The sequence below is a fragment of the Cicer arietinum genome, chromosome 4 (genome assembly GCF_000331145.2).
Source record: "Cicer arietinum cultivar CDC Frontier isolate Library 1 chromosome 4, Cicar.CDCFrontier_v2.0, whole genome shotgun sequence".
NCBI classification, from domain to species: Eukaryota; Viridiplantae; Streptophyta; class Magnoliopsida; order Fabales; family Fabaceae; genus Cicer; species Cicer arietinum.
Window position 1 is genome coordinate 12,285,137 of NC_021163.2, and position 21,393 is coordinate 12,306,529.

The 21,393-nt window shown below is 31.8% G+C and overlaps 2 protein-coding genes across 2 annotated transcripts; both read left to right on the top strand.

The window, feature by feature from the left end:
• The first annotated feature begins 240 nt into the window (after window positions 1-240).
• LOC101495974 (uncharacterized) lies at window positions 241-3,224 on the top strand. The gene is made up of 3 exons (XM_004496505.4): window positions 241-883; window positions 1,235-1,337; window positions 2,735-3,224. The coding sequence occupies exons 1-3, from the start codon at window positions 371-373 to the stop codon at window positions 2,905-2,907; spliced, it is 789 nt and encodes a 262-aa protein (XP_004496562.1). The 5' UTR covers window positions 241-370; the 3' UTR covers window positions 2,908-3,224.
• A 3,205-nt stretch (window positions 3,225-6,429) lies between these two features.
• LOC101497186 (uncharacterized) lies at window positions 6,430-13,053 on the top strand. The gene is made up of 4 exons (XM_004496509.3): window positions 6,430-9,376; window positions 9,555-9,693; window positions 11,661-11,753; window positions 12,822-13,053. The coding sequence occupies exons 1-4, from the start codon at window positions 6,527-6,529 to the stop codon at window positions 12,842-12,844; spliced, it is 3,105 nt and encodes a 1,034-aa protein (XP_004496566.1). The 5' UTR covers window positions 6,430-6,526; the 3' UTR covers window positions 12,845-13,053.
• Window positions 13,054-21,393: the final 8,340 nt, after the last annotated feature.

Here is a 21,393-nt window from a genome sequence, read left to right on the forward strand (position 1 = left end):
ATAATAAATTTAATTATAAATCTAAATTCATATATTAATTTTAAAATAGGAATTGTTTGGTTTTTTTTAAAAATCAAACATAAACATATAGCCTCTACCCCCTCCTGAAAAGGTCCGCGCTGTATACATTTTTTAACCTAAATATTGATAGAAGTTACCTGCAAATATTTTATGACTTAATTATAAAAACAATCTAAAGAATTAAATGTATTTTGCCTAAAATAAATAAGAAATAAAAAATAAAAAAAAGGGGCAAAAGAAAGAAGAAAACCCTGAGGTTTTAGATTGGGGTTATCTCGTCACCGCACCAGCTGCCGCAGCCGTATCTAACCTAATTAATCAATCAATCATCGGCCACATCTTGTCAGAGATGGTGAGCCAAAGGCAACGACTTGCTCGGAAACGATTCAAAGAAGAACACCCCGAACTATTCCCCAAAGTTGAACCCACTCCTCCTAAAGACCCACTCAAAAAGAAGACCAAGAACAAATTCAAGCGCAAAAAGCCAGACTCAAAAGACAAACCCCGTTCAGGAAAACGCCCCCTTCGTGTTCCCGGTATGAAACCCGGTGACACGTGTTTCATTTGCAAGGGCATAGATCATATCGCAAAATTCTGTACTCAAAAAGCCGAATGGGAAAAGAATAAGATATGTTTGCGGTGTCGACGACGCGGTCATAGAGCTCAGAATTGTCCTGAGGTTCATGATGGTTCTAAGGATGTTAAGTATTGTTATAATTGTGGTGATACTGGTCATTCTCTTGCTAATTGTCATCAACCTCTTCAAGAAGGAGGGACAATGTTTGCTCAGTGTTTTGTTTGTAATCAACAAGGGCATTTGAGTAAAAATTGTCCTCAAAATGCTCATGGCATTTATCCTAAGGTATATTATCTTATATCATTTCAATTATACTATACAATTTTCTCTCCAAAGGATAACCATATAAGTTAGTTCAATTAACAACACTTGTTCTTTAAACAAACGGTTTGGCTCAAGTGATTAATGAGCTCTAGAGAATGACGGAGTGATCGGGATTATCACATTCGACCTCTAGTTGAAACAATTGTTGACGAGACTTTACTTATCTTCCGAATGAACTTTTAGATTATCAGTGTCCATTTCCCTTGAAAATCCGAGTGTTAGAGAAAAAGAACAATAGTTGTTATTTGCAAGTAAGCTGTGTCTATATGCATACCTATTTATTTATTTGTTTTGTGTGTTTGTTTGTAATAGGGTGGTTGTTGTAAAATCTGTGGTGGTGTGACACATCTGGCAAGGGATTGTCCTGATAAAGGGCAGAATGGATCCGGTGCTGCTAAAGGGCCTGTTCACAACTGTAAGTTTTTTTGTTTTTTGTTTTCCAGAAGAAACTGAATGGATTTTCTAGTTCTGTAGTTTTGGTTTTGATATTAAGTGCTGCAATTTTTTGTTTTGTTTGGCATGTTTGTTTCATTTGTTTGTTTCTCTAAATTAACATATGGTTGATACTAGTTCTGTTATTCCATGCTATCTATAGGCTATAGTTTTGATCCAATCTACAAATATAGTCATTAATTTCTGATTGTAATGTCTATTGTCTAACTTCCGGTAGTGGAGATGTACTGTTTTTGGTCCTTTGTTACCTTAGGAAAAATTAAAACAGCTGAACATATGGTTATCTGTATGTTACAAAGTTACACGCGAGTCGTATCTCAATTCTATAGAAAACTGAATCCAGTTGATACAAATATTTGTGTGTATCTATTTTGACAATGAATCTCCACTTGAATCCTGATGCCTCATGATGAATTCAAATTCACTCTGATGAATCAGATCCTGAACTTAGTGTAGGCAGCTGCTTTTTTGTCAACTTTGTATAGCTAACCACTTCTTTGTGTCATTTAATTTTTTATTTTAATTGAATCTTCAATTATTTTGAGGTTCGTATATGATGTATTAGCTTATAGTTTCACTATGTTACTTGTTTTTACTTAAAAATATAAGTTTTATTGATTATGTGTCTTGCGATTCATAATAAGATTTGATTCACGATTTAGAAAATAGGTATTTCGATTCAGGATTTGAGTCTTGATTTAATAATCATGCAGCTCCAAAAGTAGTGATAGTTTTCCTCTGAAGTCCTTTATTTTGACTCAAAATGAATTTTATGAGTCATAGGTGGCCAGTCTAGGTGGATACGGCCTATGGGTTCTTCATATTATAGAAGTTTGAGATTAGCATGTTTGGTTGTGGTTTGGTATACTGATAGTTTATTCTTGATTACATGTCAGAATTGCTAAAATCATTTTACCCTGTTAATATAGGGTGTTAAGAGTAAATTTTGTTGGTTGTTATATGCTTTTAATTTGATAATAATGAGAACATGAACAATCCAACCTTCTTGTTTCAGTTCTTGTTTGAGATTTCACTCATAAACAGATGTTAAAACAAATGCGAGTGATAAAACGACTGTTAAATGCTTGGACCCATGCCAAATGCGAACTGAAGTATTTTCCTAGTCGCAAATGTTAATATTAGAAATCAAATATTTAGAGTGAAGTGTGTAAGTTTAGTAAGTTTAATGTTAACATGTTGCAAGTTATATGCAGCCCTTCCAGCCTCTGCCTGAGCTCTTTCTGTATATCACCAATTAAATTGCATTCTATTGGATTGCTAAGCCTTTATAGTCATCTGGTAGAAGGGTGCTTATATATATTATGTCTAATATGTTATTAACTCAATTTTTTCTTTCAGTACTGCGAACCAATGAGAGGCCCATAGGCCAGGTTACGAAGTTTGTGAGCGGAGACGATATGGAGGATGACTTCACGGCAGCACAAATAAAAGACGACAAGAGCAAACCTTCAAAGTTGAAAGATGACAATGTAAAACCAAAGAAAGGTCCTAAAGTCGTGAACTTTGACTAAGTAGTTACTTCTTAGTGTTGTGTGGATATTTGTTTCCACTCTTCATTTTATTTGTTCTTCTAGTACCTCTAAGCCTACACTACACTCCTGCTATTCATTGGAATCTGCTGAATCTCATCTAGATTGAAATCAAATGCAACTTCTTCTGCAAACCCTGGGTTGTCTGAAAGTTTAGAGAATTTTGACATGGAAACTAAATTATCTTTTCTTGTTAATCCTACTGTTCTTTCAATGGGAGAAACTAAATGTAACTATTTTTTGGATATAGCTGCTAGTTTACTATCTTTACTCTTATGTGACTTAGGTTGATTTTGCTCCCATTATTTTTCAGTATTTTCACCGGTAAGGGTTTTTGCTTCATAAACAATAACCTGTAAGGGTTTTTGCTTCATAAACAATAACCTGTAGGACCGTTTGATATATAGATTAATCGAAAAGTGAATTTAAGCTCATATTTAAAAAAATAATTTTTATGAGAAACTTACTAAAAAATATTGTCTGTTATAGATTAAAAAAAGTTAATGATTTAGATATTCAATCTTAAGATCTCAAAAGAGTTTTATGAAAAGTTGTTCAAAATAAGTTTTTATTTTGAGTATTTTGAAATTTTATCATGTAAAAAAGAGTTATAACTAAATAATGAAATAATTAAAATGACCTATTATGAGAAATTATTTAAATCATTTTTTCTTTTGAAGTTTTAATTTTTAAATTCTCTTTTAAAATAATTAGATTAAAAAGATGAAATATTTTAACAAAAGGCTTATACAAAATGAGCCATAGTTTTGAAATGCAAAACCCCACTTGTACTTGTTTGATTAGAATAATCTCTAGAGGCTTATGATATCACAACTGAATAAAATTGTTGAATTGAATAATGAAGTCCAGATTGTTTTGGCTTATAAAAAAAAAATTAAGAGGAATCTTTTAAAGATTTTGTGTGTGGTAAAAGTTGTTATGATTTAGCTATTATTATAAAAATTAAAAGATTTAATTATATTTTAATTTCTTTATTTTTATTAATTTATGGTATTGCTCTTTTATTTTAAAAGACAATAATTTTTGTTCTTTAAATTTGAAAGTGAAGGTTTTATTGTAATTTAACGAGTGTTAATTATTTTACATTATCATATTATATGCCACGTTATTTAAAGTACGTCACACATGACTAAATATAACATCAATTTCATGAAGTTGTTTTGATTTAGTTGTTATTGTAAAAATTCAATAGGACTTTCATTTTAAAATGTAATTAACATCTGTTTTTTTTTTTTGTAGGGTCCGGATTTTCAATAAAGTTTAATTATTTAAAAAAAGAAAGTTAGCTTTTGTACCATCCCATTTAAACTTGTACTCCATTCTGAAATTTCCGGTATTTATTTATGTATAGTTCCATCTCTACGGTTTTTACGGTTTTGAACTATAAAAAAAATACCCAGAACTTTAGTAGCTATATTTTAAAGGGTGAAATTTATGACACGATCTCCAAGATTTTAAGTTTTTATTTTTTATTTATTTTGATATAAGAATTAATTTCATTTAAATGATGAGAATAATATAATTAAACTGATCTTAGGTCGAATATTTTTCATCTATATTTTGATATAACAAAAAAATAAAAAACAATGAAAAATTATTTAGACAAAAAATTAATTCTATTAACTAAACTAATATATTCTACGTATAGTATACGATCAAAAGTAATGTAAGATCTATAATATTTAATATCATTTATATTTTTTTAAAATATTTATTTTTATTAATTCATATTAGTTATAAGTGATTTTTAACATGATCAATTCAATCATACGTGTTGGTAAGACATGTCTAAGATTGAAATAATATTGAAATTTGTGATAAGCTCCATAAGTTCTCTGTCTAAAATACAATACTGACTAAACAAATATTTCTGAATCAAAATCACCGCAACGAAATAAAAAACAAAAATGTCGCACTTAAACAATAAACTTAATAACATTATACTCAAATAACACAAAATAAAACGAGATAAAATATGAAAATTAAGTATTTTAGTAGGAAGAAAAACATTTTAAACTTATTTCCTTGTTAAAAAGAATTTAAGTTGATAATAGTAGAAACACTTTCTTCCATAACAATACCAAAGTTATTTTCTTTTAAAAAAATTAGTGATGTTTTTATGAAATGTTATGACAAACCAACTCTAATTGATGTTTATTTACAGAACTCTTAATTTTAGCAATGTCCTAAAATTTAAAAGCATTATAAATTAATTTAAAAAATGTACATATTATTATTTTTGGTTACAAATATATGTAGTTAATTATTTTATTAGAGTAATTTCATTACTTTATTTTAATACGAAACTTAATCAATCATGTGATTATGATATGTATACAAAAATTATAAAATAAAATAATATTATTTTATTATCATGTAAAAATCAAATATATAATTCATTTTTAAAGAAATGAAATATATGATATAATAAATATTATTATGTTTTTATTATATTGATTTAATTCTATATATTTTATCAATAGTTGTCGTATCGTGATAATTATATCTTTATGGGCCTATTGACATTTTATTTAATAAAATATGAAATAAATATATTTAATTTGAACTGAAGTTTTTTTTATATTCTTTGCAAAGGTAATGAATGTCCGTATTAACTTTACTAAATAAAATGTCTAACATAATAATTTATTAAATATTAGAATTGTTGGTTTCTATCACGATCTCACTTATATCTTCGTGGTTTTTTTTTTTTTTTTTATTATTCTTTATAAAATAAATAAATAAAAAATTACTATTCAAGTTGCCTCTTCCAAATAAAAATAATATTTTTTCTTCTTATTCATCCATTAAAAAGTGTGGTTTATTATATTTTTTAGTTTAAAATTATTTATTTAAATTATTTTTACTTTTATTTTATCTAAAATAAATGACTTTTACATAAATTATGTATATATATATATATATATATATATATATATATACATATATATATAATTTTTTTTTAATTTTATTGTCGGATTGCAAAGTTTCTTGATTTTTTCGTCTTGTTATAATATTGATTTTGCTTCAATTAACATAATAATTTAATTCTATTATATATTTAAATCAACGATTTTAAAATCGTCAATATTACAATCTCTAAATATATACATTTAAAATATTTGAATTTTATTGTATTTATAAATATATTACCGATTTGTACTATATGACAATTTTGTACTATAAGACAATTTGATGTTATTCATCAAAATGCTGTGAATTTTTCCACAAATTAATTTATTTTGTTTTTAATAATTATGAATTTGTACTCTATGAATATATTCTACAATTTAAAAAATAAAATAATATTTAATGTCAGTAAAAAAATAAAACTAAAAATAAATTGTTATTCATTAATTTCAACATAATTTTGAAGTAAAAAAATCCCGAAGAAAGGCTTTTTTTTTTTTTTTAACAAAAGTCCAGAATAAAATAAAAATCTAAAATGCTTATTAAAATTTTTTGTAATAAAAAGAGTCCATGTTGAAAAAAACCCACAATAAACCCTAATGTACCACCATCATTCTCAAAGCTCCTCCGCCGCATCGAAACGGCGAGTTTCCGATTTCACGATCAGAGAATGGAAGATACTATTGATTTGAATGAGAACAAAATGCTGACAGAGGAGAAACCGGAAACATTTACTTCACCGGAACTGAAACAAGAAGATGGTACTATTAAGAAGAAGAAGCACACAAGTAGGAAGCCGAAGAAAATCAATGCAAATGTGACACAACCGATTCGAAACCCCAATCCTCAGGTATGTTCTGAACCCTTAGAAGCTTTACCAATCACAGAACTCAAACCAATTGAAGAATCTACGTTACCTTGCTCAAATGAGACAGTACGGATCCAAAACCTATGCTCTGAACCCTTAGAAGCTTCACCAATCACAGAGCTCAAACCAATTGAAGAATCTATGTTGCCTGATTCAAACATGACAGTAACGATTAAAAACCCTAACCCTCAGGTATGCTCCGAACCCTTAGAAGCATCACCAATCACACAACTCAAACCAAATGAAGAATCTACGTTACCTGATTCAAATAAAACTCCCATGAAAAAGAAAAAGAGAAGGACGAAGAAAAACGTGCTCAATTCTCAACAACCACAACCACAACCACTATCACAATCACAACCAGTACCAGAACCAGAACCAGAATCAAAGGGACATGGTAAAGCAGAGCTGAATGATAGGAAGACAAATGAGGAGCAAAAGGGGGAAGAATCAAATGAAACGAAACCCTCGTTAGACATTGCACTTTCTACTACAGAGATAGAAAAGAAACAAGAAGCAGAACCGATTCAAGTTTATGCTGAAGGTGCAACAACTCCAACAGGTAAGAAGAAGAAACAAAAAAAAAGAAAAAAAAAGGATGAGGCAGCCGTGGAGAATCAGACGAATGTATTGCATTTGGAGAATGCAGTCAATCATGATCAGATCCAAATGAACACAACAGACACAGAACATAAAGAGGAGAGGCACAGGAGTGTGTTAGATGGGGAACAATTCAATGAACACCATGTTAAGCCGTTGGACACAGCTGTTCAGAGACCTATGGAACTTGTAACAGAACCCTCAATCCATCCAATAGAGTCTGAATGCCATATTGAAGCACCGCCAACAGATCCAATAATCCTAATTGATCCTCACCCTGCAACCCCAATAGAGGCAGAACAGAAGATTGTCAAGAAAAGTAAAATTGAGGGTAATGCAGAGCTGAATGATAAGAAGAAAAATGAGGAGAAACAAGGAGAAGAATCAAATGAAACGAAACCTTCTTCAGACATTGCTGTTTCTACGATAGAGATAGAAAAGAAACAAGAAGCAGAACCAATTCAAGTTTCTGCTGAAGGTGCAACGACTCCAACAGGTAAGAAAAAGAAAAGACGAAAAAGCAAAAGAAAAAAAAGGGACGAGGCAGCTGTGGCGGTGGAGAATCAAACAAATCTATTGCATTTGGAGAATGCAGTCAATCATGATCAGGACCAAATGAACACAACAGACACAGAACATAAAGAGAAGAGGCACAGGAGTGTGTTAGATGGGGAACAATTCAATGAACACAATGTTAAGCCGTTGGACACAGCTGTTCAGAGACCTATGGAACTTGTAACAGAACCCTCAATCCATCCAATAGAGTCTGAATGCCATATTGAAGCACCCCCAACAGATCCAACAATCCTAATTGATCCTCACCCTGCCACCCCAATAGATGCAGAACAGAAGATTGTAAAGAAAAGTAGGAAGAGGAAAAGGAAGGGTGGCCTCAAAAGTGACGGGGAAGCAAAACCTAATGAACACAATGGAGAGCCACATGAAACTCTAGTTCAGAAACTTATGGGCCCTGTAACAGCACCCTCAACAATCCAAATGGACCCTAACCGTGAAACCGGTTTTCAGAGACCTATGGAACCTGTAACAGAACCCTCAACTGATCCAATAAACCCTGAATGCCATATAGAAGAACCTTCAACAGATGCAATAATCCTAACGGATCCTCACCCTGCAACCCCAATAGTTGCAGAACAGAACATTGTAAAGAAAAGTAGGAAGAGGAAAAGGAAGGGCGGCCCCAAAAGTGACGGGGAAGCAAAACCTAATGAACACAGTGTCGAGCTGCAAGAAACTCTAGTTCAGAAACCTATAGGCTCTGTAACAGCACTGTCAACAATTCCAACGCACCATCACCCTGAAACCGATGTTCAGAGACCTATGAAACCTGTAACAGGACCCTCAACTGATCCAATAAACCTTGAATGCCATATAGAAGCACCCTCAACAGATCCAATAATCCTAATGGATCCTCACCCTGCAACCCTAATAGTTGCAGAACAGAACATTGTAAAGAAAAGTAGGAAGAGGAAAAGGAAGGGTGGCCTCAAAAGTGATGGGGAAGGAAAACCTAATGAACACATTGGCGAGCCGCGAGAATCTCTAGTTCAGAAACCTATGGGCCCTGTAACAGCACCCTCTACAATCCCAACGGACCCTCATACTTCATCACCAATAGACTCAGAACAGAAGAAACCGAAGAAAAGGAAAAAGAGCAAGAAAAGGAAGGGTGACCTCAAAAGTGGAGACGGATTACCCAATGAAGTGAATGGACTCAACGGCAAGCAACCTGAAATTTCAGTTCAGAATTCTATAGACCCGATAATTCCAGCACCCTCAGTGGCCCCAACAGTCCCCATAGACCCTGCAATCCCAAAGGACCCTCACCCTGCAACACTTGTTAAACCAAAACAGAAGACCTCAACGACAGAGAGTAAGAAGAAAAGTGAAAAGAAAGTTAAGGAAAGAAAAAAGACCCCAATGAAAAAGCCAAGGTGGAAAAGGGAACTTGAAGAAAGAAATGCCGCCAAAGAACTAGTCGAAGTGGATAAATTACAGTATCATCCATTATATCATCTTGGTCCAAATTTTACGGTACATAATACAATTCATGATTTTAGTTTAAGTAGTTGTATTATATGTTGCTCTAGAATAGCGTAGAATATCCAAAAGTACGTAATGAATGGTGTAAAATGAAGTTGAAGTTGATTCTGTTTGAAATTTAGAATTATGCGGTTGTAGTATATAAAATGGTGTAACTTTGCTTTTGCAGACATGTTGGGCATGCCGACAGCCCGATCACACAATTAAAGAATGCAAAGAGCTTAGACGTGTCGCTAAGAATGCGGAAATTTGCTTCTTTTGTGGGGAAATTGGGCACTCACTTAGAAAATGCTCAGTGTCTCTAGCAGGTATGATAAATATTTTGTGCTTTTCTTTCATGAATTGCTTATATTACTCTTTTCAATGTGAGCCAGTAAAAAATTTAATGTAATGCGAGAAATGTATCCAATCTGTATGTTGCATAAAAGTTGTAATGTTACCGTTTTTGATTGAAATTTGCATAGCCTAAATTGAGCGATGGGTATATATGCTTGCCTAAACTTTATTTGTCTCATAACATTCATAGTAATAGTAACTGATGAAATAATTTCAAAAAAGGTAGCTGATGAGATCATATCTGAATGATAATTTTTTATTTTATTTTGCACCATTAACTTAGATTTTTAGCTATGCCTATTTTGGAATTTGTTATGAATAGGGAATGTACAATATATTTATATAGGCTACTCATAATTTACTTGTTCAGGCCTTGTATAAAGACGTGACCTTCTCAAGTTCTTCTGTATGGTGAAAATACTTTCATGTTTATTACTGCAGTCTAGCACTGTTTATACCAGAGAAAATACAATAAGTGTTGGTCCATTATTCAGGGCTACTAATGGGCTGAAATAAATGCAAATCAAATCACATAAGACTAACTAACGATAAATAAAATCAGGGGTGATAAAATCAGATCACGCCTGATTCTCTAACTATTCTCCTGCATATTTTTTAAAAAAATGATCTTGTAGTTGAATAATACCATACTGTTGCTTCTATGACAGAATATTTTTACTGAATAAATGGTGTTATATAAAGAGCATAGCGGTCATGGCCGTTATTGGAAGTCTGTAATGGTGCGGTTTGCTCTAGAGGCTAAGCACCTGCTTAACGGCCAAAATTGTAGCTGTTTGTGGCTGTGACAGCCGTTAAATGCTTCAAATAAAAACGTCATTTTATTAGCTTTTTTAATTTAAATTGTAATGTGCCGTTACTTTAAGCCTTAGATGTCTAAACATGTTTGTTTTCCTGACTTTTTTTTGGTTATTTGTATGTTTTGCTTAAGATCTGGGACTTTTTATTAATGAATATTTCATGAATTTTGATTATTAGATTAGTTTATCGGCATTTATGTATGTATCTATGTATAGTATTGGTTAGTAGTAACATATCGGCATAAAAATATTTCAGAATAGCGGTCATCCTGCTATTGTGCTGTGCTGTACCATCATTTATGTCTGCTGCTATGTACCACAATCTAGGATTGATAACTATGCTTTATTTACATAAAAGCATCCCTTTACAAGCATTGATTAATCTCCAGACTCTGTGTACTAGTCTTTTGTTTAAATTTCTGCTGTTCATTGGATGGGACCTTATCACAATGAAATGCTTTTATGGTTTGTTACAAGTCATGGGCTTCTGCTTTAGTGAAAAATGAGGATTCTTTTAAACTCTCTTCTTCCTTCTAGGTAATAGAACTTTATTCTTTATATAATAATTGAGACATGGAAGTATTTAAAGACTGTAACTCTTTTGAAATGGATTTTTGGTGGCCATGCAAGTATATTACTCCTTTTGGTAATTTTGGAAACTATGAGTCTATGATAGTTTTCATTATTTAACTGGCAGAAGAGACTTCCCTCAAAAGAAATGGCAGAAGTGGCTACTTCCTCCCCTAGGGGATTTTATTAGAGTAACAGTTGCATTTGTATTTCTTGCTTAGTTATTTATATAGAGTAACAATATGCCGAGGCTGCATATTCTGTTGTATTGTTTATTGTTATAAACTAAACTTATAACAGAATATATTCAGAGGTTCAATCCATACATAAAATATTCACGTATCTTACTGAATCAATCAACTGATCATTTTGCGAGACACTCAAAAGTCAATGGATTCTCATATTTTTCTCTCTGTTTTTTAATCTATTCTAACATATTTAAGTTTGCTCTTTGCTACAATGGAAACTTCATAAATCTGTAATTGTAGCTGGCTTCACTACGTTCTTTCATCCGTTTTCTTATGATTCAAAGTTGTTCATTTGTGTTGCAGGTGGTGGAAGGCTTGCTAGGTGCTTATTCTGTCATGCACATGGACACTTCAGCTATAAATGCCCTGGAAATAGTCCTGTCCCAACTTCCGAAGGTACTATAATCAATTCTTTGGATTTTATACCACTTTTACCAATTTTTCTTACAGATTTGTATGTCTGGTAGATAGTTGGGAATCTGGGATGGAAAGGAAAAAGGTTTAAAGTGTTTAATTTATATTCAAAGCATACCAACTTATATTTTAACAGCTCACCACTAACTCAAATTGCGTACAAAGTATATCCCAAACATCCTATATATCTAACCAAGTAATTGTACTGCATTATTGTACTGTATCTATACCTGTTCCAAAGATTATTGTAGACTAGGTAATAAGTTTTAAACTTCGTATTGAAAATGTGGTTATATTATAACATAGGACTTGTCCATGATTGTTAAATGTTTGGACTTTGGATACATGTTCAAGGCATGGTTCTATAGTGGACCACCTTGATCGATGGTATACAATGGAACGACTTTTAAAAATACTCATATTACCAACAACAATTGATGCCGTCTCTCAAAGTTAAAAAATTTCACAATCATCCTTGTTCTTACACGTGAGACAGTGACTTGATCTGTGTTGGTTTGAGAAAAAAGAATATGAGTTGAGTTTCAAGGCACTCATTTGTTTCCCTTTGTTTTCCTCTACTAGGCACCAATCATGTCATTGTCTCACTCGTTATGTCAAAGAGGATTGAGCTTCTGCTTCTGGCAGGGACCATACTTTAAATTTGTTGAATTTTGAGTGATTTGCAATGACAGCCCACTAGGGACCACATATCGAAGTGGTTCAATGTAGAATTGTCCGTCTTAAAACCTGATACTGGGCTTTATGTTTTTCGATCATACACTCAAATTTAAAATATATTCCAAGTTGCCCACAAATGACTCTGGGCGATTTGAATTCTAATTGATTTGTTAATAATTCTCATATTTTGGTGCCTTTGGCCAATAGTTTCAATTGTTATTGTATCTTTCTAGCTCGAGGATTTTGGTTTTTTTTTTTTACGAAAATTTTGCTGAGGATTATTTTTTATTTTAAAATTTTCCTTATGTTAATGTGAAGGATGGGTGATCGTAATTGTTATGTCTAACAACTGCTTGTTCATTATATATGTAGGAGTGGTGGCCGGTGGAAGCTGAAAGGAAAATCCAGTGTTGAATTTGTGACGGGAGGAAATTGTCTGTTTTAAATAACTTAATCACTGTTTTAAATACTCTTAACTTTTATAAAATTTTATTTAATTTTTTGGTATCCTTCTTTGGTTACTTAAAAAGATTGGAATAATATATTACTAAATTTTGTAATAGTTTTTTAGAAATGATAATCGTTAAGAATACTTTTTGATTTACATGTTTCTTGACAATATAATTTACCCTATGATTGTGTATGATAAGATGACAATGAGTTGGGATGAAAATGAGAGGGTCTGGGTGGGGTTTTATAATATGGATTTGTTTAATGTGTCATAGTAAGATGGTCCTGCACTATACAGTTATTTTTCACTATTGAATCAATAAGTCATGTCATTTGATCAAAATGGTAAAACTTATTAATCTTATTGTAGAAATAAACTTTTGCATAATGTTAGACACACTCCACTTGTGTATGGATCGGCCATATAATATTCGTCTCCATTTACGTTGTTTGATAAAATAACCGTACTTGAATCAGCACATGCACGAGAAACAATCTTCAATATGAGCTGGTTTATATCTGCAGGGTATTTAAATACCTTATATTACTCTCACAATGACTAATAAATCAATAAATAATAAAATATTTCAATAACTCAATGAAAAATCATTCAAAAATATTTAAAGTTAGATCATAAAACGTTATAGACCAGATTATTTAACTAACTTGGAATGTCCTAAGTAATAATCGTCTATAATGTTTCAAACTAGTAAATTCATTAACCGTGTTGACTTATGAGCTGCAATCCGTCAATTGTTTAAAAAATGATATATCCAAAATAATAATCGTCTAAAATAATTCGAAATAATAAATTCATTAACTTGCATGTTATGAGCTGGTATCCTTAAATTGTTTTTAATATGATATATTATATTAGTAAATTATAGTTATAAAATTATAATTTATAATACAAATTATTTGTTTACTTTGTTTCATTATCAGAATTAGAGTCTGAAACAGACTATAAAATTTTATCTTGTGTGTAAAAATATTAGTTTGGGATAGAGATATTATACTGTGTCTTGAGTTTGAATTTAAAATCTCTTAATTATTTATAATTTTTTTTATAATTTTATTTACAGACAAAATTGCAACAAATGAATTTATGTTCCCATAATTGCAATTTTTTTTGCTTTAGTTTGCACCAAAATTGCATCTCACTCTTTTATGCTTTGACGGATTGGTTTTACCAAGAGCATACCACGACGTGGCTAATAGTATTCACAATGGTGGTGTTTTGAAAATGAACGTTTAAGTAAGTGTCGTGTGAGTCTTTTCTTTTAACATAAGTACCTCATAAACACCAAGTGAATGAAGATGAGTTTTTTTGGGTTAGTTTTGATTCGAAATTATTCTCTAAATTAATTTTTTTTCTTTTACCTAAATATATGTGATTTTCACACATAATTTTTTTTTTCTTCCTTATAATTTTATCTTTTTAAAAATGACTTTGTTCATAATTTTGATTTTTCATCTTGTTTATAATGTTTGTTTGTTTTAAACTGAAAGATCAGTTTCGATCCAATGTATATTTAATTAATGAATTTGATGTCGTCAACATTAATTCATCTTTTTCGATTTTAATAATTTTGAATTACAATGTTCTCAATATAATTTCTACCAATTTAAAATAAATAAATAATGTTTTTTTAGTAAAAAAAACACCAAATCAGTCCAATTAAACACAGTTAATTTTTTTTTTACTAAAGTAGCTCCACTAATAATTTATAAACAATAATTTATATGTTAAATTGCAAATATTTTCTTTTATTTTTAATAGAGAAATTGCATTTACCTCTTCAATTTCTCCTTAAATGATACTCATACCACTAGTAATTTTTAAAATGCATTTATTTATTCCGTAGTACTCACTAAAAAAATTATGCATTGCTATTTTTTTTTTTTTTTTTCTGTCATATTTACAACTTTGTTTGTCATTTATAAAAAAGACACTAGAATATACATACACACCAGCTGTGCCATTAAAAACAAAATCATATATTTTAAAATTATAAATATTATATATATGATGATACATATCTATAAATTTAAGCGAAAATCCTAATTATATTATGTAATAAATTACATAAATATATGTAAATGTGTCAAAAAAAAAATATTCGAATAAATTTTTTTGGTAAGTATAAGAGAAATAAATGATTTTTTAAAAATAAAAAGGTGTAACTATGATTTAAAAAAATTCAAATACAATTTTCCTTTATTTAATTAAAAGACACTTGTGCCGGAAGAGAGAGTGCGCCATATTTCCCCTCTAAGCCACTCATCTTTCTTAACCCTCGGCGAGTATCTAATGAGAAATCAAATGAGTTGAGGCCACTCTAAGGTAAAGCTTAATGTCCTAAGAGATTGTTTAGTTAATGATTGTTAATAATCCATGTCAATTACATGATGAATGACCAAAGGCGGAAGCGTACCTGTGGGAATTGCCATTGATGAAATCCTAGGATGATGATGATAGAGCCAATGGGTTGGGTGATCTTCCTCAGCAAAACACCCTGAAGACCTTGCTCTCTTGATGGGGATAGAGAGAACCAGAGAGTTTTCTCCTTTAGGGTTTTGAAACTGAATAGTCTTGTTGTGTTTGCCTTGGGGACCATTACCCCTATATATAACTATTATTAGTTATATCCCAAATTGCAGTATTTCCAATTCAGCCCCTCATTAAATTAGAAACTGCCTGGTATCTACACTATTAATTTTCATAACCATTATGCTCTTTAGCCATAAACTATTATATATTATTTGACCCCTAGTTTATTGGCTAATTATATAATGACCCTAACACACTTTATTAATTAATTACATATGTGACCCATAAATCTTACAATCTCCCACTGGTCACACATGTATCCTTAGGAGTGTGTTAGACTTTATGACGTCAAAAAATGTCATTATAATTACCTTGAGTATAATCCAAATTGTCCCGTCCATTAATCATATCAGCACATGGAACCAAAGAGGCTTTCGTCATAATAAGCATAACTAAACCCATCAATGATCACCCGTACTGACACAACTAAATGACATAGACCCATTATGAAAAGTGTAGCATGAAAATTACATGAAGTTGGTCAATGCATGTCAATTTTCAACTGGTCCTACTTTATCGAATGAGATCATACCATAACTTAAATGTACAAAGTAACCAAAAACTGAATACTTTAAACTTTATTTCTGATCAGAAAGTCCAAATACAATGTATTTGTACTTTACAATTAAACATAGAACATGAATTACATAATGGACGAAACTCCCACTAAAATCAAGATTCCTCAAACTGTAGCACACCCATGTGAGCAGTATGCTCATGAAAGACCTTGGGTGGTAGACCTTTAGTGAGTGGATCCGCAATCATGGAGTTTGTCCTTAAGTGTTCTATGGATATCTGTCCACTTTGTACCTTCTCTTTAACAACTAGGAACTTAATGTCAATGTGCTTTGACTTGGTTGAGCTCCTATTATTGTTAGAATACAGGACTACTGATCTATTGTCACAATACAACTTGAGTGGTCTTTCAATCCCTTCAACTATTTACAGCCCCGTGACAAAATTTCTCAACCAAATGCCCTGGTCAGATGCCTCATGAATTGCTACGAATTCTACTGCCATGGTTGATGAAGCAGTAAGACCTTGCTTGGCACTACGCCAAGAAACTGCTCCACCAGCTAACAGAAAGACATAGCCTGAAGTTGATCTTAAGCTGTCTTGGCATCCCGCAAAATCCGAGTCAGAGTACCCAGTGATCTCTAACTGGTCTGACCTCCTATATGTGAGCATGTAGTTTCTTGTTCTCTTCAAATATCTCATGACCCTCTTGGCTGCTTTCCAATGGTCAAGACCTGGATTGCTTAAATATCTGCCTAAAATCCCTACTATGAACGCTATGTCTGGACGCGTACATACTTGGGCATACATAAGACTCCCTACAGCTGAAGCATAAGGGATCTTTTGCATTTCTTGAATTTCCAAACTTCCCTTAGGGCACTGTTTGAGACTAAACTTGTCTCCCTTAGCAACTGGGGTGTCCCCTGGTTTGCAATCCTGTAACCCAAACCTTTTGAGAACCTTATCGATATAGCTCTTTTGTGACAATCCAAGAATACCTCGAGATCTGTCTCGGTGTATCTGAATTCCTAATACAAAAGAGGCGTCACCAAGATCTTTCATCTCAAAATGCTTTGATAGAAATTTCTTAGTTTCGTGCAACATGCCTATATCGTTAGTGGCAAGCAGTATGTCATCAACATACAAGACCAGGAAAATATGTCTGCTCCCACTGAACTTATGATACACACAATCATCAACTGTATTCATCTCAAAACCAAATGAGAGAATTACTTGATGAAATTTATGGTACCATTGACGAGAAGCTTGTTTTAGCCCATAAATGGATTTTCTTAGTTTGCACACCATATTCTTTGGGTCTCCCAACACAAAGTTTTCTGGCTGCACCATATAGATCGTCTCATCAATGTCGCCATTGAGAAAAGCTGTTTTTACATCCATTTGATGAAGCTCCAAATTAAAGTGAGCAACAAGAGCCATGATTATTCTTAAAGAGTCCTTCGATGAAACCGGAGAGAAAGTCTCTTTATAATCAATCCCTTCCTTTTGAGTATAACCCTTAGCTACAAGACGTGCCTTATATCTCTCCACATTACCATTGGAATCCCGCTTGGTTTTAAAAATCCATTTGCAACCAATGGGTTTCACTCCTTCAGGTAATGGGATAAGTTCCCAAACTGAAATGTCTTGCATAGGTCCAGATCCATGCAGTCAAGAACAATCAAAATGTTCTCTTTCTATTCCTTAAAGTTTGTCCCATCAAGTACAAGAATAGAACTCAAATTTGCAGATATGGAAGCAACTGATGCTGTGAATTAAATAAAGAACGAAACTTAGAAACTCACATTATAAGAAAATAAATCAATAAATAAATAAATACATATGTTCAAATCATGGAATTTAACCCATCTCAAGATACCCAGTGCACCATTGATGTCAAGTCTTTGGACAGTAACACCAACTGCTAGTGGTACTCTTGTTGCAACGATCAAATATTGACAATAAGACATGTCAAACAATAAACCTTCCTTTGGGCCGATTTACTGCTCACATGTATACCAAATAATTGTCACACATTTATCATCGCAGGTGTACCATGTAATTCTGCCAAATATTAACATTCCTTTGGGCCGGTCAATACCCGCATGAATAAACATATACACAGCCATTTGACACTCTTCACGAGCAATTTAGACAAGAGAGGTCACTTTGGCGACGTCAAGTTTCAATTCACTCATTCAAAAATGTCAAACTTGACTTGAACATATATTTATTATATCCAAATAAAATAATATTTTAAAAAAATATTGTTCACTAATATAAACATTATTTCATTAGTATTTGATAATTATCAAAAAAAAAAATTTCTAAAAGAACACAGAAGAAAAAAAAAAGGTTTCAACTGTGAAAACCAAGCTGTGTGGAGTGGCATGCAAAAACAATTCAAGTTATTTAATACATGCTCATATATATGTATATCCCACTCAAAAATATGTGACCTAAAACCAAGGACCTAAGGCCTAAACCTACTTGGCCTTAAGCAGAAATTTAATGTGTTTGGGATTATGAGCATAGGCAGCAAGGATTGAATTGAAATCCTTAGTGTATGACTGAAGAGGTTCTGATACTATTTCAAGAACCAAAAAAAAAAAAACACATGGAATCAGATGCAGTCTCATTGATGGTTTTCATCCATACGTAATAGCCTTAACAGTTACAAACAAACAAAACACTAGGGAAGCAAAACAAATAACTATCCTTTCAATAGTTACCAATGGCTCGAGAAATTCAGGCTCATACAACCATCAAAGCAAATACCATGGACAAGCAGCATTAACAAATTAACATAACAAGAAATCAAAATTCTAAATTTTATTATCAAATAACATTTGGATGTCACATATTGTAGTTCCACCGATATCCAAATTCCCAAATTACAAACCCTAAGATTTCAATCATGTCAAAATTCCCAAATTGAATTCTAAAACAAAGACAATAACCGAATTTCATCATGAATTAAACATGGTAGGCTCTGATACCAATTGTTAATAATCGATGTCAATTACATGATGAATGACCAAAGGCGGAAGCGTACCTGTGGGAATTGCCATTGATGAAATCCTAGGATGATGATGATAGAGCCAAATGGGTTGGGTGATCTTCCTCAGCAAAACACCCTGAAGACCTTGCTCTCTTGATGGGGATAGAGAGAACCATAGAGTTTTCTCCTTTAGGGTTTTGAAACTGAATAGTCTTATTGTGTTTGCCTTGGGGACCATTACCCCTATATATAACTATTATTAGTTATATCCCAAATTGCAGTATTTCCAATTCAGCCCCTCATTAAATTAGAAACTGCCTGGTATCTACACTATTAATTTTCATAACTATTATGCTCTTTAGCCATAAACTATTATATATTATTTGATCCCTAGTTTATTGGCTAATTATATAATGACCCTAACACACTTTATTAATTAATTACATATGTGACCCATAAATCTTACAATGATAGCATATAAGTTTGCTTATGCCCAAACCCTTCTCTCTCTCCATCAAATAAACCAATGCTTTCAAGTGCGCTACAATGTCATTGTGTATGTGTTTCTATTCCAAATTAAAATATCCCTATGATGGACTAGTGATAATTTTATTCATTTTTGTGTATATAGGTGTTAATGAAGTTTAAACCTATAAGATTTGATGCGTACTATCTAAACCCCTCACCACTAATCACTAGACCAATTCTAGTGGCTTAGACTTATGGTCATGTAGTCAAAGTAAAATGTTGAAATAAATTTATATATGGGCATCATCAACACCAAATTTGTAAAAGAAAATTTAGTTATATGTCGTTAGAAAGACAATTAGAACAAAAAGTTGCCTAAATAATTTATATATGAAGTTAAATCATTCAGAAAATTCATTTTGAATAGACTTAATCAAATTTTTTTTTATATCAATGTCATTTTTATAATTGTTAATAAGAGACAATTATATTCGACTAAATCTAACATAAGTAATTGATGTCTATTGTGCGTGAGTATTGTAAATTCAAATAACTGAGACGATTAATCTTATAAAAAAAGTCAACAGACAACTACTATGTTATCTAAGTTTTAATCTAACTAAGGACAATTTGTTGTAAAATTAGTTCGTAAACACAACTCTTATCTTTCATCAATAATTCTAATTAAATCTGCAAAATTATAAACAAATACCTAAATATATGAGGCGTGACATCACTTGTCCCCATGAAGTAGTTCTTTATGTATGGAAATTTGATGTTGACCGACGGATTAGCCCTCGTTTTGGTAGCTTGGATGTCATGATAACCATAGTTTTTTTAATGTCTCCAATCATCTCATCAACAATTGGGAATCCACATTCTTTCATTGATTTCACCATTGTGATAGAGTCCTCCAAATCTTGTGTGTGCAAAGTTGTTTCACGAGAATTCTGAATAACATTGTTCTTAAGCTTGATGACATTAGGCACTGCATTTTGAGTGTGTTTTTGGATGAAATAAAGACCAACTGATGGTTCATTCGCTACGTATTTGATCATCTCTGCCAAGCAATGACTTATCTCCACAAAACCATCAACAATGGAGAATCCATGCATCTTCTTTGAGACAAATTATTATTCATCACTGACACTGTGCAAGAAAGAAACATTCATATAAGTTACACAAAAAATAGATCAATGCATTTCATTTTTAGTTGGTCCTAAATCCTAGAGTTTATGTAACACATTAGCAGATTCAATAAAATGTATCATAATTTGTGTGTGTGTGTGTGTGCACATATCTATTTGTGATATGCTACAACAAACAATACATGTGAAATATCTTTTCTAAAGCACATGTTAATGTTAACTAATCTTTGCTCTTTCACTGTACATCTATGGTAGGAATGCAATTTGGAACTAAAAGACTCTACATTTAGGTAAAACAATGTATTAATGGGATTTAAGACCTATGTTTTTTTTACGGAAAAAAAAAAAGTCTATTCAATCAAATTGATAGACTACATCGAAGATAACACATAATCAAAATAGCTAAAAACTAAAAATGATAAATCAACAAATAAATTTGTAATATCTAAGTTAATTGACGACCAATTATTGAATGAATTTGTAATGGATCAAATTGATATGCCAATCTAAAACACAAAACAGAAAATAAAAAAAAACATCACATTAAAACAACGAACAAATTAAGTTGTACTTCGACAACGAACTCACAAAAATTGTTGAAAACAAACTAAATCTACGTGATAATAACTTATTTAAATAAAAAGATGAAAAAGAAAAACAATGCAGATAGGTGATTTGAAGAGAAAAATGACCCAAAATCACCACTCTTTAGTGGAGGAGAAAGAAAAGAAAAACAAAGTTTAGAGGCAT